The 25,416-nt window shown below is 39.6% G+C and overlaps 1 protein-coding gene across 14 annotated transcripts in view; it reads left to right on the forward strand.

Moving 5' to 3' along the window:
- Nucleotides 1-25,416, forward strand: part of DEPDC5 (DEP domain containing 5, GATOR1 subcomplex subunit) — a 107,968-nt gene that overhangs the window by 11,678 nt on the left and 70,874 nt on the right. For 9 of the 14 annotated variants that reach the window (XM_045534552.1, XM_045534554.1, XM_045534558.1 and 6 more), the window contains exons 9-21: nucleotides 7,492-7,570; nucleotides 8,538-8,599; nucleotides 10,577-10,646; nucleotides 11,302-11,374; nucleotides 13,994-14,097; nucleotides 14,386-14,460; nucleotides 15,815-15,949; nucleotides 16,818-16,879; nucleotides 17,004-17,077; nucleotides 21,247-21,316; nucleotides 23,023-23,059; nucleotides 23,270-23,287; nucleotides 23,570-23,690. In XM_045534552.1, the coding sequence (XP_045390508.1) occupies nucleotides 7,492-7,570; nucleotides 8,538-8,599; nucleotides 10,577-10,646; nucleotides 11,302-11,374; nucleotides 13,994-14,097; nucleotides 14,386-14,460; nucleotides 15,815-15,949; nucleotides 16,818-16,879; nucleotides 17,004-17,077; nucleotides 21,247-21,316; nucleotides 23,023-23,059; nucleotides 23,270-23,287; nucleotides 23,570-23,690 (980 nt within the window). The remainder of the gene's footprint in view (nucleotides 1-7,491; nucleotides 7,571-8,537; nucleotides 8,600-10,576; nucleotides 10,647-11,301; nucleotides 11,375-13,993; nucleotides 14,098-14,385; nucleotides 14,461-15,814; nucleotides 15,950-16,817; nucleotides 16,880-17,003; nucleotides 17,078-21,246; nucleotides 21,317-23,022; nucleotides 23,060-23,269; nucleotides 23,288-23,569; nucleotides 23,691-25,416) is intronic. The other 5 variants (XM_045534555.1, XM_045534559.1, XM_045534564.1 and 2 more) reach the window with 1 other exon arrangement.

Consider the following 25,416-nt stretch of genomic DNA (forward strand, 5'->3'; position numbering starts at 1 on the left):
CGGGGCTTGTGTCATTGGCATCTAGCGAGGATGCTGTTAAACGTGCTACATGTACAGAAAAGGCCTCCAGAGCAAAGAGTTACCTGGCTCCAAATGTCAATCATGTTGTGGGGGGCTGTCTTGTGCATTGTGGAATATTTAGCAAGATCTCTGGCTTCTACTCACCAGATGCCAGATTCACCCTAGACACCCCACCCTGCAAGTCATGACAGCCAGAGATGTCTCTATGCTTTGCCAGATGTCCCCTTAGGGGCCAAATCACCCTTAGTTGAAAACCAGTGCCAATAGAGGTAACCATTATGTAAATTTTATTTTTGTAGCTTTTTATTTACATAGTGTTAATACATATATATTTTTTTACCCTAGATAGTATTTGTTTTGCTCATTTTTGAGTTTTATTTAAGTGGAATAAAAATGTATGTAGTCTTTTTAGTTAGATTTTTTTGTACTCAGTACTATATTTTAAATCTGTAAATAAAGGCTGGGCATAGTGGCTCATACCTGTAATAATTCCAGTGACTTGTAAAGCTGAGGTGGGAGGATTGCTTGAGGCCAGGAGTTTGAGACCAGCCTGGGCAGCATAGTGAGACCCATCTCTTTAAATTTTTTTTTAAAAATCTGTAATTAAGAGTGTATTTGGAGCTGTGCATGGTGGCTCATGGCTATAGTTGTAGCTACCTGGGAGGCTGAGGTGGGAGGATTGCTTGAGGCCAGGAGTTCAAGACCAGCTTGGGTGATATAGCAAGACCCCATCTCTTAAAAAAAAAAAAAAAAAAAAGTATATAGAGTATATTTGCTGGGTCACAGGTTCCACTCTGCAAGATATTGTCAAATTATTTGGACTAGTTTGTACTCTTAGTACCAACGTATAAAATCTGTTGTTTTTCACTTTTTCCAACACCCAACATTAGATTTTAAAGGTTTTTGCAATTCTAGGTGTCATAAATTGGTATTTCATAGTGGTTTAATTTGCTTTTCCTTAGTTTTCTAAAAATTTAAAACTTGCAAGCATGACTTACAAAGACCATGATAATTTGGCATGTGCTTGCCTCTTTAAACGCCTTCATTCGTTTATTAAACAAATAATATCAAAGTACCTACTGTGTGCCAGCTACTGTTGCTAGGCCCTGGGGTCCATGGTGAATGGCACAGTCAAGATCCTGCTGGTAAGGAGCTTATACCCTAGCAGGGGGACAGATGTAATGAGTCACCCCATCCACAAATGGGATAATGACAGATTATGGTGAGTACTCCTGAAGGAAAGGGACTGAGGCTGGCCTCCTTAGTAAACAAATCAAATAAATTAATAATCCTGAGAGAAATGGAACATTGAGATGGAGAATTACAGAAAAACCTTCTTCACCAAGGTGGGCAGGGAAGGTTTTCATGCAAAGGTATGAAAGGTGAGACTTAGGCAGTGTGTAAAGGTTGCAGTGAAGAGGATTCCAGGCAGAGGAAACAATTGCGAGAGGACAGTGTGGTGGAAATATTGCAGACAGGTAGGGAGAATGATGCTGGCGAAGAGGTAGACAGGCTCCAGCCAGTTCATGCAGGGCCTTAAGGGCCATCATAACCAGTTTAGAATTTATTCCAAGGACAGTTAGAATCCATTGAAGGATTTTAAGTACATGAATTATACCTTTAAAGGATCATTATTCTTTAAGTTGGATTTTGTTGAACTAAAACCCCAAAGTAACAGTGGCTATAATGCTTAAAGGTCAACTTTTTTCTCTCATGTAAAAGAAGTCCATGGGTACGTAATTCATGGCAGGTATGACAGCATTACAGTAATTGGTGATCCAGGGCTCTTTCTGTCTTCCTGTTCTGCCATCCTCAGGATAAGACTTCCTAGAGCTGCTGTAACCACCTCCATATTCAAGGCAAGGACAGAGGAAGAGAGACAAGAAGGATGTACCTTCCACCCAAGTCAGCTTCCTTTATGGACACAACACTTTTATTTATATCTTACTTTCCAGAATTTACTCACTTGTAGCTGCTAAGGAGTCAGGGAAGTTTAGTCTTTTGACTGGGTCTCTTGCCTCCCCGAATAGAATCATCTTCCGGTTACTTGGGAAGAAGGGAAGAATGGACAGGCATTTGGCATTAACTGCTGCAGCCCCTCTGGTTCTGCTGTAGAGTGTTGTTTGTGGGGGCAAGTGAAAAAGCAAAGAAATGAGTTAGGAGGCCTCCTGTAATCCATCAAGAAGATGGTGGTGTGTACTAAGGTGAGAGTTGTAATGGTAGAGAGAGGTGGGCAGGTAGAGATACATTTCTGGGTAGAGTCCACAGAACTTGCTGATGGATTGGATGTGAGGAGTGAAGCAAAGAAAAGAACTGAGCAGCTGGGTAGATGTTGGTGCCATTCATGAGATGGGGATGACAGGGAATAAGCAGGTTGGGGGGAAGTCAAAAAGCTCAGTTTGTGAGATGCCTGTTGGACGTCTGAGTGGAGAAATCAGGGGAGATAGTTGAGTCTGGGCTTCATTTCATCATTTCTCCTATGTGTTTCTCCCCCTCGCCTCCCAGGATCCTCGCCAAGCCAACCATTTGTTGTTCCCCAAACATGCTACATTCTCTCTTGTGTCCCTATCTTTGCACATGCTGCCCTCTCCTGTCAGGGGTGTCTCGATCCTGCCTGCCCACCTTCCCAAGCCACTCATCCAGGCTTCTCTGCTTCTGGAAAGCCTTCCTGGTCCCACAGGCTGGAAGTATCTCCATGGCACCCTGGGCCTGTGCATACATTAGCAGTTACCACACTGTGGTGGGTACACTTGCTTGTGTGCCTTGCCACCGCACTGCAAATACCCTGAGGGCAAGGACTGTATCTATTACATTTATACCCCAAATGTCTCTGGCATGACTCTTGGCGTTTAGTGTTCTCTCAAATGTTTGTTGAATGAAATTTTAGACATGCTCCCCCCTGCCTTAAGAATTCATAATCTGATTAGAAAAACAAGATTTTAATATGTGAAAAGAAATCAGCACTACAAAGTTTAATTAATGTCCTAAGGCCCTCTTACTTCAGTTAAACTTTATAGCCAGTTCCATTACCTGGTTTTCCAACCCACAAAAGACTAGAAGTGGGCTAGGCATGGTGGCTCACGCCTGTAATCTTAGCACTCTGGGAGGAAGAGGTGGGAGCATTGCTTGAGGTCAGGAGTTCAAGATCAGGCCTGAGCAAGAGCAAGACCCTGTCTCTACTAAAAAAAAAAAATTTAGCCAAGTGTGGTGGTACGCGCCTGTAGTCCCAGCTACTCAGGAGTCTGAGGCAGAAGGATCACTTGAACCCAGGAGTTTGAGGTTGCTATGAGCTAGGCTGACGCCACGTCACTCTAGTCTGGGCAACAGAGCGAGACTCTTGTTTTAAACAAACAAACAAAAAGACTAAAAGTGGCAAAATAAAAGGGAAGGGAGTATTAATGTCCAACGTCTGTAACTTATTTCTTTATAGAAAAAAATAAGATGAATTGGAATCTAAAAGGATGAAAAGATGGATAGGTAAATGATGTAGCAAATGTCATGTCAAGTGTAGGATCTAGGCGATGAGTATATGAGTATGTCTTGTACAATTTAAACATTTTTTTAGCATATTTGAAATTTTTCATAAAAATAATAAAGCACCCTAAGTTCCAAATTAAGAATGGCAACATTAACTATTACAATATTATATAGATATGTATGTATATAAAAATACTAAAATATGGAAAAAGTTCTAACCAGAATTAACTAGAATTTTCAAAGTATCTTTGAAAAACATTCAAATAAAGTAAATGTTTGATTCACTTTGAGAAAAAAGGAGCTGAGCCTGGAGGCATGTACCTATAGTCCTAGCTATTTGGGAGGCTGAGATGGGAGGATTGTTTGAGCCCTGGACTTTGAGGTTATAGAGAAGTACAGTCCAACACTGCATTACAGCCTAGGTGACAGAATGAGGCCTTGTCTCTAAAAACAAACAAACAAACATACACACACATACACACTAAATTTTAAAAAATTGAAAAGAAAGGAAAGCAAATAACATGATTAAAAAGTGGGCAAACAGTTCAAATAGACATTTTTCCAAAGAAGGTATACAAATGGCCAATAAAATGTGAAAAAATGCTGAACTTTTTTAGTCATTTAGGAAATGTAAATCAAATCCACAATGAAATACCACTTTAAATCCACTAAGATGTCTATAATAAAAATAAAATTTTAAAAAAGGAAAATAAATGTTGGGGAGGATATGGAGAAATTGGAACACTCTTACACTCCTGGTGAGAATATAAGATGCTACAGCCACTGCATAAAGCAGTTGAGTGGTTCCTTAAAAAAATTAAATATAGAATTACCCAGGAATTCCACTCTTATTTATATACCTGAGAGAATTGAAAACATTTTTCATAAAAACTTGCATATGAATGTTCACAGCAGCATTATTCATAACAGCCAAAAAGTGGAAACAACCCACATGTCCATCAGCTGATGAATGGATAAGCAAAACGTGGTATATTCATATTCATACAATGGGACATTATTCAGCAATAAAAATAAAGAAGTTCTTTTTGATTCATGCAGCATGATTCATGCAACAACATGGATGAACCTTGAAAGTGAAAGAAACCTTGCTAAGTGAAAAACCAATCACAAAAGACCACATATTATATGATTCCATTTATATCAAATGTTCACAATAGGCAAATCTATAGAGATAGAAAGTAAATTAGTGGTCCCTAAGGTATAGAAGGAGGGGAAGCAGAGAGTAACTGCTAATAGGTATGGAGTTTCTTGTGGAATGATGGAAATGTTTTGGAATTAGAGAGTGGTGATGGTTGCACAATGTTGTGAATATACTAAAAACTACTGAATTGTAGTCCTTTTTTTTTTTAAGACAGTCTCATTTTGTTACCCTGGGTAGAGTGCAGTGGTGTCATCATAGCTCACTACAACCTCAAACTACTAAGCTCAAATGATCCTCTTGCCTCGGCCTCTGGAATAGCTGGGACTGTGGGTGTGAGCCACAAGACCCAGCTAATTTTTCTATTTTTAGCAGAGATGGCGTCTCGCTCTTGCTCATGCTGGTCTTGAACTCCTGAGCTAAAGCAATCCTCCCACCTTGACCTCCCAGAGTGCTAGGATTATAGGCGTGAGCTACCAGGCCCGGCCTGAATTGTAGACTTTAAAATGGTAAATTTTATGTTACATGAATTTTTATCTTAACAAAAAAGACAATCTATCTAAAAAAACAAAACAAAAAAAGAAGGGACCATTAGAAGGATGATCTGAATGCAATAATAACTGACTCATAGTTTCAAAATAAAGAGAACTTAAACTGTAAAATGCAGGCATAACTAAAATTATTTAATTTATTTATGTACATACACATAGACACATGGTATATAATATAACAAGATCTAGAAAAGTATCTTTTAAATCAATAAAACAGTTTTCATATAGTAAAACACATCTATACACAAAATAAAACCATCTCATGTGTACAGTTTGATGTTTTGAGAAATGCATACACCACTCTTACCTCAAGCAAGGGTAGAAGATTTTCATCATCCCAAAAAGTTCCCTCGTATCCCTTTGCAGTCATTACTCCCCCCCCACACACAAAGGCAACCATTAATCTGCTTCTATTTCTAGAATAATTTTGCCTAAAATGGTATCTTTTTAAAAAATAACTTTAATTATAAGAACCTTGCATGTTTACTATTTAAAAACTTAGAAAATATGTATTTTTGTTCATTTCTCTAATAGATTTCATAATTAGAAAAAGTAAACAAAAGAAGTGAAATCACTCATAATACCAATACCCAGAGATGATCACAGTTAACATTTTGAAAGAAATATTTCCTCCCAGTCTTTGTGGGTCTGTGTATTAGAAAGGAAGAGTGAGGCCAGGCACAGTGGCTCACGCCTATAATCCTAGCACTTTGGGAGGCAGAGGCGGGACGACCACTTGAGCTCAGGAGTTCAAGACCAGCCTGGGCAACATAGTGAGACCCTGTCTGTACATAAAATACAAAAAATTAGCCAGGTATGGTGGCACATGCTTGTAGTCCCAGCTACTCAGGAGGCTGAGACAGGATCACTTGAGCTGAGGAGTTTGAGTTTGCAGTGAGCTGTGATGATGCCACTGCACTCTAGCCTGGGCAACAGAAGGAGACCTTGTCTGAAAAAAAAAAAAGGAAAAGAAAAGAAAGGGAGAGCAAATTTTATCAAGTGCCTGTTATGCCCTAGGAACTATAGAAAGCCCTAGGTAGTGAATGGTTTTTAAGGAGCAGGTCTCTAATGAACTAAAGGATTGTCAGAGATTTACATTTTGCTTTCCCACCAAACCTCTTCAGAGCTCTATGGAGGAGAAAAGGTGGGGTAAAGCGTGGTATAGCACACAGGGCCAGGAAACCACTTATGCCCTTCCTTGAGGCAGTCTGAGTGTAGGGAAGGTATGATGTGAATTATTAATTTATTAAACTGGCAACTCATCATCTGGTACATCTGAGCCCAAGTTCTGTCACCATGAGATTTCCATGACTTTCCCACATAGAGTCACTGCCTCTTCTGCATTTCTTATGTGAGCCTTCATGGGATGTTTGTATCTGTTGCAACATTTTGCATGTTTTTATCCCATACTGTAAGCTCCTAGAGGAACCAGATCTTCCCCTCAATGCCTATGATATAGGGCTCAGAGCAAAAGCTCAGTAACTATTTTTAATTTTTAAATTTATTTTGTTTTTTCTTTTAGGGATAGGGTCTCACTCTGTCACCTAGGCTGGAGTGCAGTGGTGCAATCATAGCTCGCCGTGGTCTCAAACTCCTGCCTTAGCCTCCTAAATTGCTGGGGTTACAGGCGTGAGCCAGAACCCCAGCTCAGTAACTATTTAAATGAAAAAAAGAATGCATGGATGAAGGTTGGTTTTAGAAGTCCCACATCATGCTTAAGAGAATTCTTCCATCATTGCTTTTTAAAAAAAATTTAGGCCAGGCGCAGTGGCTCACGCTTGTCATCCTAGCACTTGGGAGGCCGAGGCGGGTGAATCGTTTGAGCTCAGGAGTTCGAGACAAGCCTAAGCAAGAGCGAGACCCCGTCTGTACTAAAAATAGAAAGAAATTATATGGACAACTAAATATATATAGAAAAAATTAGCCGGGCATGGTGGCGTATGCCTGTAGTCCCAGCTACTTGGGAGTCTGAGGCAGTAGGATCGCTTGAGCCCAGGAGTTTGAGGTTGCTGTGAGCTAGGCTGACGCCACGGCACTCACTCTAGCCCGGGCAACAGAGCGAGACTCTGTCTCAAAAAAAAATAAATAAATAAAATAAAATAAATTTGGTAAAAAATACATCATAAAATTTACCATCTTAACCATTTTTAAGTGTACAGTTTAGTAGTGTTAACTATTTTTACACTGTTGTGAAACAGATCTCCAGAACTTTTTCATCTTACAGAACTGAAACGCTATATACATCCTTGCTTTCTAATGCAATTATGTTTTTGTTTGTTTCAGGTGGTATTCCGTTCTACGTCAGCTATGGTTTACATATTTATTCAGATGAGCTGTGAAATGTGGGATTTTGATATTTATGGTACTGTTCCTAAGCGCTGATTGTAACTGTTACTGGGGAGAATTTTCTGGTTTCCCCCAAGTTGGTATCATTTTACAGTGAGCTCTTGACATTCTGTAAGGATATGTCCTAATGCTAAGATAGATTAATATGTAGGTAGATAAATTGTATAGATGTATGTATATGTGTATGTATAGAAAGATTATCAAGTCCATGAAATGCAGTGAAGTATTAATGAAAAATCTGAATTCTCAGATTTTTAATTATTCTGTAAGTACAGGATGAAATGTTATAGAGTGAGTATGGTTAGCAGCTAACCCTTTGATATCTTTCATTTCTCTTCGTGTCATTCACAGAATTAACCAAGTTTGTTTCATTTTATTAGAATTATGATATAATGAGTGGAGAACAATAAAGCTGCTATTAGGTGCAAATATTGTCTCCAGTACACCAGCCTCATTGTACATACAATTCAAATTTGTGTTTAGCAAAATTACAAATTAGTTTTTGTTATGGGTCAACAAGGCTGCTCATGAATATCAGGAACTGCCAGTGATGATTCATGAATGCCCAGGGCCCACTGAATCATCTTCTAACAAACTTTAAGCATCGCTGTGAGAATTACCATATTTGGAAGTTAGATTGTTCTCTCATTCTGAAGATACACTATGTTTTTCACTCATCAAAGCTTTTTTCAAAGTTACATTTTGCCTTGAAGCCATGGCCCCTTATCGAGTGAGGCAGACATTAAATTTGGCTTTCCAATACTTCTGACTCCAGAGGAAAAAAATAAATAAGTAAACAAATAAATTTGGCTTGATAGAAACTCTAGGATGAAACCAATTGGTACATGGCTTTTATGGTCTTATTTTAAAATATAACAGAACCCACCTTCCCTTTGGTCCCATTCCTGTTACTTTACTTAAAGAAGAAAGTGCAAGCAAGAAATAAAGATAGTCTTCAGCCTCTTCTCATTGTTTCTTTTCAGGGGATCTATATTTTGAGAAAGCTGTGAATGGTTTCCTTGCTGATCTATTTACCAAGTGGAAGGTACGTTTCTTCCTACATACCAGGTCTCACTGAGTAAACATTACTTAATACATATTTTTTAAACGCACTGTTTCAATTAAGCTGCCTTAAATTGAGCTATCTTGGCTAGAACCTGGACACCATTAACTGGGAGTACTGGTGTGTGCCTGTAGTCCCAGCTATTCCGGAGGCTGAGGCAGGAGGATCACTTAAGTCCAGGAGTTTGAAGTTGCAGTGAGCTATGATCGCACCACTGCAACTGTAGCTAGGCAATAGAGCAATAGAGCCAGAGATCCTGTTTCAAAAATTAAAAAAATTAAGAAAGAAAAAGAAAACTGGACTCCAGATTTAAATTGCCCTAATCACTTCAGCATGATAAAGAGCATGTATGAAAAACACACAGCTAACATCATACATGCTCAGTGGAGAAAGACTGAAAACTTTCCCCTAAAATCAGGAACAAGACAAAGTAGAAATAGTGGTAGTCCTTACTGCCTTTGTCACGTGTCGATTGAGAGACTTATGCCCACACCAACCCATTGGGAGACATTTTTCCTGTATATCACTTACACCAAAATTAGATAAGGATTTATTTACATGGCATTTACATTGTATCAGGTATTGGAAGTAATCTGGAGATGATTTAAAATATACAGGAGGATGTATATAGGTTATATGAAAATACTGTGCCATTTTATATAAGGGACTTGAACATTCGAGAATTTTGGTATCCTTAGGGATCCTGGAACCAATCCCCCATGGAAAGACAACTGTACTTTATGACATTTTCTATTATCTTTGCTTTTGAGGTCATTTATTTCTATTGTATCTATATGGTGTAAGTACTGTATACTTGTGTACTACTGTGTATCTCCTCCCAGCTCTGGGTTCAGTGATGTCATGTTGGTGGCTTGAAATCAATCTTGGTGAGAATATTTACACCATGGAAATTGGAAAACACTAGAAATCAGGAATTGATTTGTGCTGAAGTTGCAAAGCATTTCAGTTTCATAAATATAATTTGTACAGGGCAAGAAACTCTTTTTGAAAATTAGATAAGGATGCTGAGTTTGGAGCAATTGGAGTCCATTAAATTAGTTCAGTAGCTGATGAAGATCTACTCTTTCCTTCCTAGTGCTCTGCCCTTGCTATTGTGGCTTGTATTTAGGAATGTCCACTTGAAATATATCCATGGAAGAATTTAAATGGCTTACAATGTACATTATATTGTGTACTTTATATGGCACACGCTGAATTGTCTAGTCAGTAAGTATGATTGGTATAGAGGAGAGGTTGATTGGTATAGGTTATTTATTGTCTTTAAAGACCCAGGAGGAACTGAAACTGAGCCTCCTGGCTCACTGGTACAAGCCATATTTCATGTCCGTCTGTAAATACTCTCCTTCCAGGATGTTGATCTCCAGATTCATGAAAACGTTTAGTCTTGCTAGTCCCAACCTGTCCAAAAATAATTCATGGCCTTGGATTATACATCTTGAGCAGTCCCCAGTACTCATCCTATGACAGTGGTAGGGTGGGGGACTGCCTTTGATTTTAAATCCAGCACCATGGAATGCTTTTCTTGTTCCCCAAACTGCAGTTCTGAAGAAATTTTAAAGACTGTAAACAGGTACAAATACCATGAGCCTCTACTGCTGGGCTGATCAGTTTCATGCCATGTCAAGAACTGGGAGATGGGGGACCATTACTTGTTGGTGATTTTCAGTTTTCTGAGCATTTTCTACATTGTTGAGACTTTAGTTAACTTGCCCAAGGTCACATAGTGGTAAGTTTCAGAGCCAGGATTCCATCCAGGTCTTCTGCTTCTCAGCAGTGCTCTGCCCCCTGCACTATCCAGCCTATAATTACATGAAATTATCCAATTCTGTGCATTGCTGCTGAGCCTCTTAGAAGTGAGAATATTATGTGCATGCAGGCTGCTTCATAGTGAAGTAAATGAAGTAAACTTGAGCACTGTTTTTCTCTACCCATGCCTAGGAGAAGAACTGTAGTCATGAAGTAACAGTGGTCCTATTTTCTAGAACTTTCTATGATGCAAAATCTATTGGTGAGTAACTCTTTTTCCTTCCTCCAGTTATTTTTTGGTTATGCTTCCCCTGCCCTAACAACTACCATTCCTTTTCTTCTTCTTTCCCTTTGTACTGTTCCATCTTTCCCACCTTATGAGGACAGGCTAAAACAGGAAGTACCACAGTCCATTAGTGGTTGCAAGAGGTCTGTGGGCTGTGATTTATCTGAAAACCAATTTAGTAGGCCGGGTGTCGTGGCTCACACCTGTAATCTCAGCACTTTGGAGACCAAGGCGGGAGGGTCACTTGAGGCCAGGAGTTTGAGACCAGCCTGGGCAATGTAGTAAAACCTCATCTCTAAAAAAAAAAAAAAATTAGTTGAGTGTGGTGGCATGCACCTGTAGTCCCAGCTACTCAGGAGACTGAGGTGGAGGGATCACTTGAGCCCAGGAGTTTGAGGCTACATTGAGCTATGGTCATACCATTGCATTCCAGCCTTGGGCAATACAGTGACACTGTCTCTAAAAAAAAAAGGAAAAAAAAAAACCCCAAAACAAAAAAAACTCAAGTTAATAGATAAACATTTATCTTTATTTTTTTCAGATGCAAATCTTTAACCCAGAAGAGGAAGCTGACAAAATGGTAAAATTCTCTTTTCAATCTGATCTCCACATTTCATTTTCTCTATTTCAGATGAATTTCCTGAAATAAACCGAGCCTCAATTCGACAGGATCACAAGGGCCGATTCTATGAAGACTTTTACAAGTATGTTTGGGTGCTTTGCTATGCCTTTTATTTATTTATTGGTTGTTTCTTTCCTAACTTAAAAAAAAATTAACCTTTTTATTTTGGAGTAGTTTTAGATTTACAGAGAATTTGTGAAGATAATACAGAGTGTTCCCATATACCCTCTGCCCAGTTTCCTCTAGTGTTAACATTTCATAACCAAGTTACATTTGTCAAAACTAGGCGATCAGCGTGGTACGTAACTATTAACTAAATCAGATTTTTTTCAGATTTCACCCATTTACTTATATGACCCAATCCAGGATGCCACATTGTATTTAGGCCTTATAAATGTTGGGTGAAAAATGTCAACATACATGAAAGAAGAGTGGATAATATAATATAATGAACCCATATACCCAATACCTGCATTTAACAGTTATTATTTTGCCATATTTGATTCATCTGTTTTTTGACTAAATTTTGTTTTGTAAATTATAGACACCATAACATTTTATTTCTATGTCTATAAAAAGAGCATTTTTATATCTTAACCACAATATCTTTATTTCATTTAACAAAATTAATGATTCTATAATATCATCTGACATTTAGTGCATGTTTAGATTTCCTTAATTGTCCCCCAAAACAATTTATGTTTGGTCTTTTTTTTTTGTCCTTGAGACAGAGTCTCGCTCTGTTGCCCAGGCTAAAGTGCCATGGTATCAGCCTAGCTCACGGCAACCTCAAACTCCTGGGCTCAAGCTATCCTCCTGCCTCAGACTCCCAAGTAGCTAGGACTACAGGCACGTGCCTCCACGCCTGGCTAATTTTTCCTATTTTCAGTAGAGACAGGGTGTCGCTCTTGCCCTGGCTGGCCTTGAACTGCTGAGCTCAGGCAATCTTCCCTCCTTGACCTCCCAGAGTGCTAGGATTACAGGCATGAGCTACCATGCCCGGCCTAGAACATGACCTTTTAAATTTTCAAATGCATGAAAAAGTTTATCACATGATTATTGGCCCTTCAGTTGGAGGAGAGAGTAGACATTGAAACAGATGTTAGAAAACCGTTTGCTTTTTCAAAAGGTGTTGGATTGATTGTTTCATTATTACCTACGTTTTTACAAAGATTTTATGTTTATGTAAAACATAATCTCTTTGGTAACAGGCACATTTCATCACCTCTGACTACACTTGTTTAAAGCCATTAAAGATTTCTTCTCTTTAACTTACTAACCTGTTATTGATTGAGTCTTGCTTCTTTAAACTATTTCCTTCCTTAACTGAGAGGAAGAACTCCTCGTTGGTTTCTCCTCTCACCTCAGACTTAGAGATATGATGTCTCTCTGTTTTGGAGTAACCATTTTTTATGGGGATTCAGTTTTTGGCTCCAATGGTCCATCTTCCCCAGACCTCCATCCTTAAATATATAATATATTTCTTTGTAACTAGTTGCTTCCTAAGTCCCAAGCCAGCACATAATGCCTACTTTTTTTTTTCCTTTTCAATTTTGTAATACCATCTATAAAGAATAAATCTTTTATAACTGTGGTTGGTTTTTTCGTTTTTTGGTTTTTTGTTTGTTTGTTTTTTAGAGACAAGATCTTGCTCTGTCACCCAGGCTAGGGTGCAATGGCCTGATCATAGCTCACTGTAACCTCAAACTCCTGGGCTAAAGTGATCTTCCTGCCTCAGTCTCCCGAGTAGCTGGGACTACAGGTGGGCACCACCGTGCCTGGCTAATATTTACATGTTTTTGTAAAGAGAGTGTCCCGCTATGTTACCCAGGCTGGTCCCAAACTCCTGGCCTCAAGTGATCCTCCCGCCTCAGCCTCCCAAAGTGCGGGATTATAGGCATGAGCCACCATGCCTGGTCTGCTTGTTTTTTAAAATATGTATTGTGGATAAGTGCCAAAGAATAACAAAAGTTATGGAAACTTTTTAAGCAATTTTTTTGATAATCTTTTAAACTATTTATTTAAAAATTTTTAAACCTATGGGACAGAAGAATTTTTTTTAATTTTTAAAATTATCTATATCACTATGATAAATACGTAGTTATATATCCTTAAGTTTCTTTAGAATAAATTCCAAGCATTGAAATTATTAAGGAAAGTATATATTTTTCTACTTAAATTGAACATTTTTTTGCAATACATTCACATGGTTCTAATTTCTAATTCACAAGGTGTGCTGTAAACAGTTTCCCACCTGTCCGTTTCCCGTAATTGAGTCTCCCAACCTGGACATGTTTATTGGATTTACATGTAATACATATATATGGATGTTCTGTTTAAAGGTTTTTTTGTACATACCACCTAATTTTAATTTAAGAGAGTAGATTAAACAGTATGTGAGAATGTTAATTTAGGAGAGTAAATTAAATAGTATGTGAGAATGTTCATATCTCTGCCCAACACTGGGCATTAATAAAGTATGAATGCAATTTTTTTTAGTGTTTTTCTGTCTTTTACGTGACTGTGAATGTGATCATATTTCTTTGTTAATGTTTGTGAAGTGTATTTAACTTCATTACTTGTTATTATATAGTTAATTCCCCTAACTCTAGGAATCCCATCTTCTTCTTTCCTTGAAACCTTATAAGAGAACTGATGTAATAGCTGCTTGATATCCCTTTTACAATAATACTCCTTTCAGAGTGGTGGTGCAGAATGAGAGAAGAGAAGAGTGGACTTCCCTCCTCGTGACCATTAAAAAACTCTTCATCCAGTATCCGGTCTTGGTGCGCCTGGAACAGGCAGGTACTGCATCCACATAACAGAAGGTACGGGGCAAAAGGAGGTATGGGAGGGAGCCTGGAAGACAGAGAAGAGGTTCGTGCTTGTTTCCCATCCATTGCTGTGTGTAGTTTCTGCTTCTGGTCAGGTTTCTATTTCCAAGTGGCTCCGGTTGTTCATTCCATATGTAGTAAGTTCAACAGTGTCCCTGATACAGGGTGGGGGCCCTGGGAAGCCAGACACCTTCTGCTTAGTTTTTGAGAGTTCATCTTTCATGAGATATTTTTCCTTCGCTTGTATCTTTTGCTTCAGAGGGCTTTCCTCAAGGAGACAATTCTACCTCAGCACAGGGAAACTACCTGGAGGCCATCAATCTGTCATTCAACGGTGAGTCCAGATGCCGCCACAGCGAGCCAGCATCTTGCTTACCCGTGGCTATGAACTTCTCTCTACTAATGTTCGAAAGACCCAGACCTGGGTGATGATCCCCCTGCCCACTACCCCCCAAATTAATTCCATGCAATAACTTCTCTGATTGGATGGTTTTAATGACCAACATTTAGCTCTTGGGTCTTCAGTTGGGAAATTAACTAATTTGTTGGTAGTGTCATCTGTTTCTCATGGTAAAGAGCCAGAGGGAATCTTCCCTGGGCTCCTTGTTTTACTACAAACTGTGTTATTAGTATTTTCCACCCAATCCCTCAACTGCTTCTAGGTAATTAAAAAAAATTCTACTTTAGAAAAAGTATAAAAGTAACCCATGTTCCTAGAATTCGAGTATGGAAAAGTGTATTAAGTAAAAAGTGATACCCCTCTCCCAGCACTACCAATCCTTTTCTAAGGGGAACCATTGTTAACAGTGTGGTGTGATTTCTTCTGAATGTCTGTCCCTGCATTTATGTGTTAGCTGAAATACTGTTGTTTGCAAATAACAGAAACCTACTGAGTTAGTTTAAATAAAAAGGGAAGTTTACTCTAAGGACACAGGAGCTTAGGGGGATAGCCAGGAAAGGCTTAAATACCATGTTGGAGAAGGCGGAGACCTTGGTGGCTCTGAGAACCAGCAGGAATTCCTAGGGCCACATTCAGCTCCCAGCAACCTTGTCTCTGCTCTCCTCTGCTCAGAATTCCACATTCCCAGTAGAGAGAGTCTGATAGGCCCAGCTCTGCTCAGGTGTCTGGCCAGTGGTGGAAGCGATGATGTGTGTTTACATCACTGTTATGTCACCTTCCCATGTGTTTGCACCCAGGTGCTGGGGAATTCTAGAGCATAGTGTCTTTTATTAGGAAATCTTTTTGTTATATTTGAATATCACTGATTTTCCATAATAAGAATTGTAGATGCTAGAGATAAAAATTAACTTGCCAAATTTACAAAGTCATCCCAAGATTCTGGTCCACTTTCTTAAATATTGTCTTAAATTAATATTTGGTTCTTGTGAGTTTCAATAGACTCATTTATGGATGGTTTAAAATAATGACATGAAATCTGAGCGGTTAAGGCTGCATTCAGGCAAGTGTTAGGCATCCATGAGGAGGATTGACAAAGGTGACGGGGACTTAGTTCTGTGTTGAAGCACTTCTAAATGTAGAAGAGGAAAGGCAGACGACCAACTGGAATATGGCAGTTGGTATAATGGAAATATGGACATAATCCTCTCAGAGGGCAGAGATACTTGCCTGTGGCTGGTTTCTGAAAAGCTGTAACATCATTATCAGGGAATTTTTGTTGTATTTCAAGTGTTTGACAAGCACTACATCAACCGCAACTTTGACCGAACCGGACAGATGTCTGTGGTGATCACGCCCGGGGTGGGTGTCTTCGAAGTGGACCGCCTGCTCATGATCTTGACCAAGCAGCGAATGATAGACAACGGTAACGCTCCCTGGTTTGTGCGCTGGCGCTGTGGGTTTACAGCCTGACTTTTCCTAGAACTCTGAGCTGTCACTGACTTCTTAGAGTGTGAGGAGCTCTGCAGAGTGTTCTGTGTGTCACAAGATCTGGGGGCGTCAGATGTCGGATGACAAAAAGAGTTGAGTGGTCAAATCAGTATGGGAAATGTTGGGTCATACACAAATAAGCAGGTTCCGTGATTGCAGATCTTCCCTAGAGTTTTTGATATGTTAGTGTATGTTGTTTATCTCTACAGGGTGCGTCTAGTACTCTGAGTTCCCCAAACATATTTGACACAAGAGAACCCTTTCTGGGGGGATTGTTCCAAGGGACCAGCATGCCATCAGCTCATCTTGGGAACCACGCTCAGGTCATCTAGTCCATTCCTCCCTCCTTAATGTGCCTCGTGTCTCCAGCTTGGCCCCAGGCACTCGGTTTGATTTCTGTTTCACCAAGATGGAGTTGGGAGAGCAAATCCTGATTGCCAAAAAAGATGTGTTAAGTGATATGGATTGTTTTTCTTTTTACTGAGATTGCAAAGTGCTTATTCTTTTCTGGCCTCAAACTTTAGTGAGGCCTGGTTGTCTTGTTTTACAAATTATGCCTGCAGGGCAGTCAAAGGCTAATTGTCAAGCACTGAATAGTGGCAGGTGTGAGCCGACTCAGAAAAGAGGAACCAGACAAAATGCATCTATTTATTTTTTTGCTGCATAGATAGCACTGATGAGGTTATAAAGCATAGGATGGTAAGTTGGCTTTGCCTCATACCCAGTTAAATAGCATCATTTATAAATTGGGACACTTATGTTTGCCACTCCCCTCCCCCCTCTTTTTGTCTTCTCTTTTTTAGGAATCGGTGTGGACTTGGTGTGCATGGGAGAGCAACCGTTACATGCTGTCCCATTGTTCAAGGTAATTAGATTTTGGGTTTGCTTGCTAAAGGCCAGGTGGAGAATAGTCAAAAATGGAAAAGTTGGAACAGTTCCACATCCTACTTGATTTTTTGCTTATCGGTGTGCTTACTGTTTTCCTGCAGCTACATAATCGGAGTGCTCCTCGGGATTCTCGTCTGGGTGACGACTATAATATTCCCCACTGGATAAACCACAGGTGGGTGCGATCTTAATCAATGGTCGGTGACAAGGGTTTCAAATAGCTTCCTTGCCATTTTCTCTTTAAATGTGTTAAGTTCTTATTTATGGCACAACCTTTTGTCAAGAAAATGTGGGAACCAAAGTTCTAACATTTGCTTAAAGCTTCTCTCCATGCAAAGCAGTAGAAGTAACATAGGAACAGTCTATGGTGAAAAAGTCAAAACAAATTTGAAGGGCTTATGTCTGCTACTGTTCCCAATCCTACTATTTCCAACTCCCACAGACCATAGTAGACCCACATTGTGCCTGGCCTTCTTCATCTGTGGACAAGTCCCCATGCCTCCTTGCATGGGACAAGGTTTCAGCATTCCTGCGGACTCCACCTCAAGGATGGCCTCTCTCTTCCCTCTGCCAGTGCCACTGCTTTATCTTCGTCCTCATCTTTTTGAACTATAGCACTATCTTACTGGTGTGTCTATTTCTAGTCTCTCCTTTCTTCAGTCCATTATTTAAACCAGGTTTCTCAAGCTTGACACTATGATGTTTTAGGCCAGATCATTCTTTGTTGTGGGGGCTGTCCTGGGATTTGTAGCATGTGGAGAGGCATCCTTGGCCTCTACCCGCTTGCTGCCAATAGCACACACCCCCAGTCGTGACCACCACAGATGTCTGCAGACATCGCCACATGTCTCCTGCGTGGCAAGATCCACCTACGCTGCCCCCCATCGAGAATTACTTCTTTAGACCAATGGTTTTCTTCTTTCCTTTCTTTTTTTATTTTGTTCTTAAGCAACAGGGCCTTTTCTTTTCTTTTTTTTTTTTTTTTTGAGACAGAGTCTCGCTTTGTCGCCTGGGCTAGAGTGAGTGCCGTGGCATCAGCCTAGCTCACAGCAACCTCAAACTCCTGGGCTCAAGCGATCCTACTGCCTCAGCCTCCCGAGTAGCTGGGACTACAGGCATGCGCCACCATGCCCAGCTAATTTTTTCTATATAGATTTTTAGCTGTCCAAATCATTTCTTTCTATTTTTGGTAGAGACAGGGTCTCACTCTTGCTCAGGCTGGTCTTGAACTCCTGACCTCGAGCGATCCACTCCCCTCGGCCTCCCAGAGGGCTAGGATTACAGGCGTGAGCCACAGCGCCCGGCCTACAGGGCCTTTTCTTCAAGTTAAAATCTTGGAATCCCAATATATAAAAGCAAAATGTATTAGTGTCCCTCTGTGCCCTCACATAGCAGGCCCTGATGTAGCACCAAGAACCCTGGGGATCTGGGGAGCAGTGTCCAGCAACCTCTGCTATGCCTGCCTACCAGAGTCATTTTTGTGAAAACCAAAAAAAAAAAAAAAAAAAAAAAAAAAAACCAAATCCTACTGCTCTTTCCCTCTGATTCTTCATGCCAGTTTGATAAAGACTAAAGCATTTGACATCTGAGGCCTTGCCCACCGCTGCCCTCTTTCATTCTACACGGTAGCACCTCACTTCTGGGCCTTTCTATCTAGAGGGTTCTCCATCTGCCCTTCCCTCACAAATGCCTATGTATCCCCTAGACCCAGCTCCATCATATCTCTTTGAATTCTTCCTGTGCTGCCTCTGATATCCAATAGCTGTTTTCTCTTTAGTGCTTCCAGAGTATTCTGTCCTTCTCTGGGTTGTCTGTCTGTGGCCAGGATTTATGAGGAGCAGAAGACCACTAGGGTCTTGCTTCAGCACAACAGAACCTTCAATTTTGGCCTCTGTTTAGTTGTAAATCTTTACTGGAAACCAGCTTGAAAACTCATCACAAATGTTGATTTCAGCTTTATGGGTTTATCCTTTGTCTTTGTTATGGGCTGTTTGCCATCAGTCTAGGGATTCTGCTGGTCATCTATAATATTCATAGGTGAGGAACCATGAATGAGCAAAGGAATAGTCATTTTGGCCAGTTTTGTAAGTGTGATGTGGTCACATTGTGATTATCCTGTTGCGAGTATGTCCCTGTCTTGTATGGGAGCCCAATAAGATAGTGTTTGAGTGGTCACCTATGTTCTTCCTTTACATGTATATACATAAAGTTGTACTTTTAATGATGTTCAATTTTGTATGTTGTCATTACATGGCCTGATGAAGTCATTTAAAAAAAAACAGTGACTGCTTCATAATAAGATGCCTTTGTAACCTTTCTCATCTTGTGTTTATGTTACCATTATTTTAAAAACCTGGTTCTTGGCTGGGCATGGTGGCTTGCACCTGTAATCCCTGCACTTTGATGGTGGCCAAAGTGGGAGGATCAGTTGAGGCCAAGAGTTTGAGACCAGATTGGGCAACACAAGATAGAGACCCTATCTCTACAAAAAATAAAAAATAAAATAAAGTAAAAACCTGGTTCAAGTAAAATGGTAGTATTTTGAGCTCATTTCTTTTTTCACTTATTTCAAAGTAACTTCTTTTTTGTCAGCCTCTATTTTTGGATTTGTAATCTTTTAATAGACATTCAGATACAATTGCCAGTAAAAAAAAAATAGCCACTCTTTAATTATACAGCATATTTCATGGTTTTCAGTTTAGTTCAGGAGATAAGATAAAAAGTAACCGTAGCATACACAAAATTACATGTGCATTTAAGTATTGCAATTTCCTCAAATTTTGCTTATAGTAACTTGAAAGTTTCCTGAATTTTCACTTTATTTTTCCTCCTAAATTGCTTCTCTGATGCCAGTTAAGATGGAGGATAGAACTGCATGCTTCAGAGTCTGAGAACTGGGAGGGCACAAGGCCTGCTTTTCACATTTCCTTTGAGCCTTGTTTGCCCACGCCACTTGGGGACGGGAACAAGAGGGCATGAGACAGACAGCTGCTCACAGGGGCCATTGTTCTTTTCCAGTCAGCAAAACCCCTTTAGAAGCAGGCAAAGTATTCCCGCTGTACTAGGGGCAGACACCTTACTAAATATAATCAAATTGTCTTCAGTGAGAACTTATTACTCCCATAGTATTATTGGCTAATAATGAAAATTAATCCAAAAAGTAAACTAATGTCAGATATGTAAGAGTTATAAAACTGAGATTTTTGAGATATCACAGGACGTAACTGGAATCTATTTTAGAAACCATGTAGACCATCTAGTCACATTGTACAGGTGAGGAAACCAAGTTCCAGAGAGGTTTAAGTGGCTTGCCTAGGGTTGAACAGCAAGTTCATGGCAAAACTGCAATTACTAGTTTGAGCCATTTGAAATCATGATATTAGACTGTTTTTGACCTTCAAAAATAGCAATTTCATTATGGTTCTCTTTAATAGAAACCCTTTCTTCTGGCTGACATCACTTTACCACTCAGATCTTTTACAGTCAATATCTGGGAAGAGAGTAGCATCCTCTACTTGGTACTTTCCTGGATACCACTATGAGAGGCCAAATCCCAGGGCCCAGTTGAACTCTAGGTCTCACTGCAGGTGGCATCTTAAGTTCTTATCTGCTTGATATGCCACGAGGATTGCTTCACAATCCAATGGTTATCTATTGAAATTGCCTTTTAAATTTTTTTTTTTCTGCTGTGGTCAGAGTTTTTATGGAAGGTGGAGATTGGTCAATATTCAAAACATCTTGACCACAAGTTAGTGATAGTTAAAAGAGAATACAGAGAGATGCTTGAGAAATAATAAAGCCTGCACGGCCTCTATTTACTCATTCATTCAACATATTCAAGGCAAGGCTGAGTCTCATGTACCTGACATGACTATATTAAGATGCTTTTCACAGGGATTGGGATTTAATGGTTTCTGTCATCTTTTCTTGAGTACTGACCCTTTTCCTTTTTTGCCTTGGTTCTTCTTGCTTACTAAGTGCTGATCAATCAGTGAGTGATAAGGACCTCCCTTGGGTGTAGTATCTTGCCAGGTATCAAGGGGAAAGCATCATGATATAAATAGATTTTAATCCCTGACACAAGGAGGAGATTCTGATCCAGTTAGGAGTTAAGACTTGCACATATGAAATAATTTATGGGGAAAAAAAGAATAGTGCAATAATTAAAAACATAATTAATGTTTTGTAGTCACTTCTTGCAAAAGAAGTTAGAATTGGGACGATCAGTGAAGCTTAAAACAAATTCCAGCACAGGAGGGCTGATCCATGCCTGAGATTTCAATTGTGTCTAGAGGTTAAAATAAAAGGGATTTAGATTAATGACCCTGTTTATTTCTTCTACAGTTTCTACACATCCAAAAGCCAGCTCTTTTGTAACAGTTTCACCCCACGAATAAAACTGGCAGGAAAGAAGGTAGGTTTTACTAACCAGTGGAGCCTTTGGGGACTGTCACACATTGATGAGGTTATTTTAGTACCGAGGTACCTTCATCTCCTCCCATGGTCATGAATAGGGTTTAAGAAATTTGTCTTAGAACTTTACAGTTTTATACACTAAATAAATAAATAACAAGGTAAACCCCCAGACAGCGTGAAAAAATATGACAAAGAGTTAATTTTATTATGATGTGACTGGTTTATTCAAATACTGAGGCTACTAAGATATCAATGGGGACAAAACACAGATACACACTATAGCAAAGAGGAAGTATGATAGAAGAGTCACATCCTAATAGTAAGGAAATGCAAATTCAAACTAGAATGGGGATTCTTTTTTTTGCTTACTGATAGGTTTAAAATATATAATTAATTGTACCACATGCTGGAAAAAGTGTGATGAAATTGGTACTTGAGTACCTGGTTGGTGTATGATAATTTTACAAAGCAGTTCAACCATGTGTATCGAGAGTAATGTAAATGTTCATGCCATTTGACCAGGCAGTTCCATTTTGGGGCATGTGGTGAAGGGAAATAATCAAAGTTATAATATGCAAATAGATCTGGGTCTAGTTTTATTTATAATAGTGAGAAGTTGAAAACAATAAAGCAATGGCCGAATAAACCATGCAATATCTACTTGATGGAATATGTTTGTAACTAATAAAAAATCCAAGTTTTAAGAACCTGAACAAGTGCTTTTGATGTAGTGTGAGAAGAAAAAAATGGGTGTTATGTTTATAGGCCCCACACCAGGGTGCTATCACCCTTCTCCTGATTTTCAGAAGAGCTGAATTCTCTGAGGGTTTCCCTGTTTATGGCTGTGTTACATTAGTAGTATTAGGGCCACTACTTCCCTTTTCTTTTTTGGGGGGGAGGCTGTTAATGTTAATCTTCTAATAGGGGAAATATTGATTTGGAGGAATCTGAGGACTCCTTAAATAGGCCATGTCAAGTAGAAAAGTGCTGGGAGATGGGACTGCCTAGAAAGAGCCTTCTCCTGCCTTATGCAGTTTTATGCCTTCACTACAACCATTCTTGGCAACGTGGAACACAGAGGAGCTTCTCTGCACCATGATCATTTTAAAGAGGCAAGAATGAATATTGTTATGAGAGGTTTAGGGGTCCTGAAAAAGATTCATTAAGAAAATCTAAAAAGTGATAGCTCTATCATTTTTTTTTCTGCCTTTGTACTCCATTTCAGTGCATTGGGCAATCTACAGAGTGCTCACCTCTGTTAGGTGCAGGCAGGCAGGTGACAGTGCCGTGGGGAAGGGGAAAGCACACAGTGCTTGGGTCAGGTGGGACCTGACCATGGTAGAATAAACACAACAGTGGACTGACCAAGAGGATGAGGATCTGGCCTTGGATTTTGAGTCTGCCACCTGCTAACCGTGTGACTGTGGGCAAGTCCCTTATCCTCTCTAGAATCGGATATCCTCACTTTTAAAGTGGGGTCCATGCCCCCACTGGGTAGGGTTCTGGGAGTAAACAAGATGTGAGGTGGGAAGTAAAGGACCATCATAGGTAAGTGTCAGATGTTAGCTCCTGCCTTTCCGTCAGTTACAGGGAGAGTTAAGACATGGTCTCTGCCCTGGGCAGCAGCCATGTGCATACTGTGCCTTGTGATAAGTTCTATTCTGGCAGAGGGGGGAGTGATTAATTATCTATTTAATTTTACAGCCCGCCTCTGAGAAAGCAAAAAATGGCCGTGATACGTGTGAGTATTTTTTGAGATCTTCTTTCATCACTTTTAGAAAGACTCAGCTAACCCCTCGCAAAAAGTTATGTGAAATCACTTAAAAATTCCAGAGAAAAATCAGGAGACCTGAGTTCTTTTTGTGTCACTTTGGAAGGTCCTTTAACCACCCTGTATTTTTGCCCTGTCAGCTGCAAAATGATGATAAAACCTTGTTTTTCTTTTCCATAGATCAATTGTCGGGATCAGGTAGGAAGTTTTAAAGTACTAAACATATTAAGACGGTATTTTTAAAGCGGGATCACAGAAGAATGAAATGCTACTGACATCTTGCCTGCACTGAGTGCTATATTATTCCTGTATCACTTTGGCACGTCATTGAATCTCAACAACCTGATGAATGAGTTATTATCCTATTTTTCCAGGGGGAGATGATGATCACCTATACCTTGCAAATTTTGGTGAAAACCCTCGGAAGGCATCTGTTTGAAATGCATTTGGATGACAATTTGTATTATTTGTGTATTTCAGCTCTCGGATCTCCAAAAGAATCTGAGAACGCCCTTCCCATCCAAGTAGATTATGATGCCTATGACGCTCAAGTGTTCAGGCTGCCTGGCCCATCCCGGGCTCAGCGCCTCGCCACCTGCAGGTTTTCTGCCAGTTTCACTTTGGGGGATAATGGGTATATAAAAATTGTTCAGGAAAACCTAAGGTCCACTGGGGACCTTTATGAGAGTAACCTTGAAAATATTTTAAATTAAAATTAACCAGAAGTAAGCCATGCCATATATAGCATTAGGGATTCTGTTTTCAGGCTCTTTAGTCTCAGCCATTTTGTTTGCTATGAATTATTGTCTCAAAATAAAGAAGGAGTTCTGGCCAAGAGAAACTAGTCACAAATTTTAGAATCTTCTTACCAGGTTGGCACTAATATAGATCCTTGGGCCCAGAGTTTCTTTTAGGTTTATTATTGCCAAAAGGCAAGAACTTTTCTTTCTTTAATTCCTGCTTTTTAAATGTGCTCAGCCTCCCAAGTGGCTAGGGCTACAGGCACATGCCATCATGCTTGACTAATTTTTAATTTTTTTTTTAAGAGACGGGGTCTTGCCATGTTGCCCAGGCTGATCTGGGCTCAAGCGATTCTCCCACCCCAGCCTTCCAAAGTGGTAGAAATATAGAGCCACCGTGCCCAGCCCTATAGTTTATATTTTATTCTACTACTTTGTAGTCTTGGATTTTCTGCTTAGTTCTTTATGTAGAATTTTTTTTTCATGAGTGTGTGAAACAGAGTTCTACCTTATTTTTTTTTCTTCCAGTTGACCAAATACCATATTCCAGATTTCTTAAATGTGTAAGTTTAAGCACAACTAACTGGAAGAATATCATGTCTCTTAATTTTGTGGAAAATGAACTTATTGTGGCCATATGATCGTTTTTTTGTCATTTTCTCTCACCCCATCATGATGTCTCTTCCTGAGACTGTTGAGAGTTCAGAATAAGTGCTATTAACAGCAGCTCTCCTACGTGTGGGTGCTACTTAGAGACTCAGTAGCAGCTACTTAGGGGCTTTTCTTCTGTCTTTAAAAATGTTTTCATAGTTCAAGATTTTTGGTTTTGTTTTGTCTAATCAAAGATGGCAAGATTTTTGGTTTTCTTTGTCTAATCAAAGATGGCAAGACCCTATGTTTGAGGTATCCAGGTACCTAGAAGGCGTAAACCATAATCTTAATCTGTGCTCTACTCCTTGCACATGGCTAAGCATATACTGGTGCTCAAATATTTACTGTTGAAATACATGAAAATGTAGTCAGCACGTGGGATCTATTTTCAGGCTTTATCTAAGCTCTTACTTAAAACAAAATCCTTCCAGGAAGAGAGGGAATGGCTCTGATGCCAGAAGGGCAGTCCTATTGGTGGGCTAACTCTTCCATTCTTAATTTTTGCTTCCCTATTGGACTTCTCTCCTTTTAATCCTTCTTCCTACTGCTTCTAGAGATTCTTCCCTTAGTCCCTTAGGGAGTTTTATGTTTTAATAAGAGTATATTATTTTTTAAACATTTGTTAAGGAAATGTTCCATCATGCTCAAACAGAGAGACTAGTATCATGAACAGTTATCACCATGTTGCCAGTCTTGTTTCATCACTTCTCCCACATTTTAAATTTTGGCTGAAGAATTTTAAAACAAATCCCAGGCATTTCTATTTTTTTTTCCCCCCCTGCTGATACATACTTCAGTATGTGTCTCTTACAAATAAGGATTTTCTAGAAAAAATTATCACTAGTAACAAAATTAACATTAATTCCTTAATATCCTCTAATAGCCAATCCATTTTCAGAGTTCCCAATTGCCTCAAAAATGTGTTTTTGCAGTTGG

This window comes from Lemur catta, chromosome 21 (genome assembly GCF_020740605.2).
Source record: "Lemur catta isolate mLemCat1 chromosome 21, mLemCat1.pri, whole genome shotgun sequence".
NCBI classification, from domain to species: domain Eukaryota; kingdom Metazoa; phylum Chordata; class Mammalia; order Primates; family Lemuridae; genus Lemur; species Lemur catta.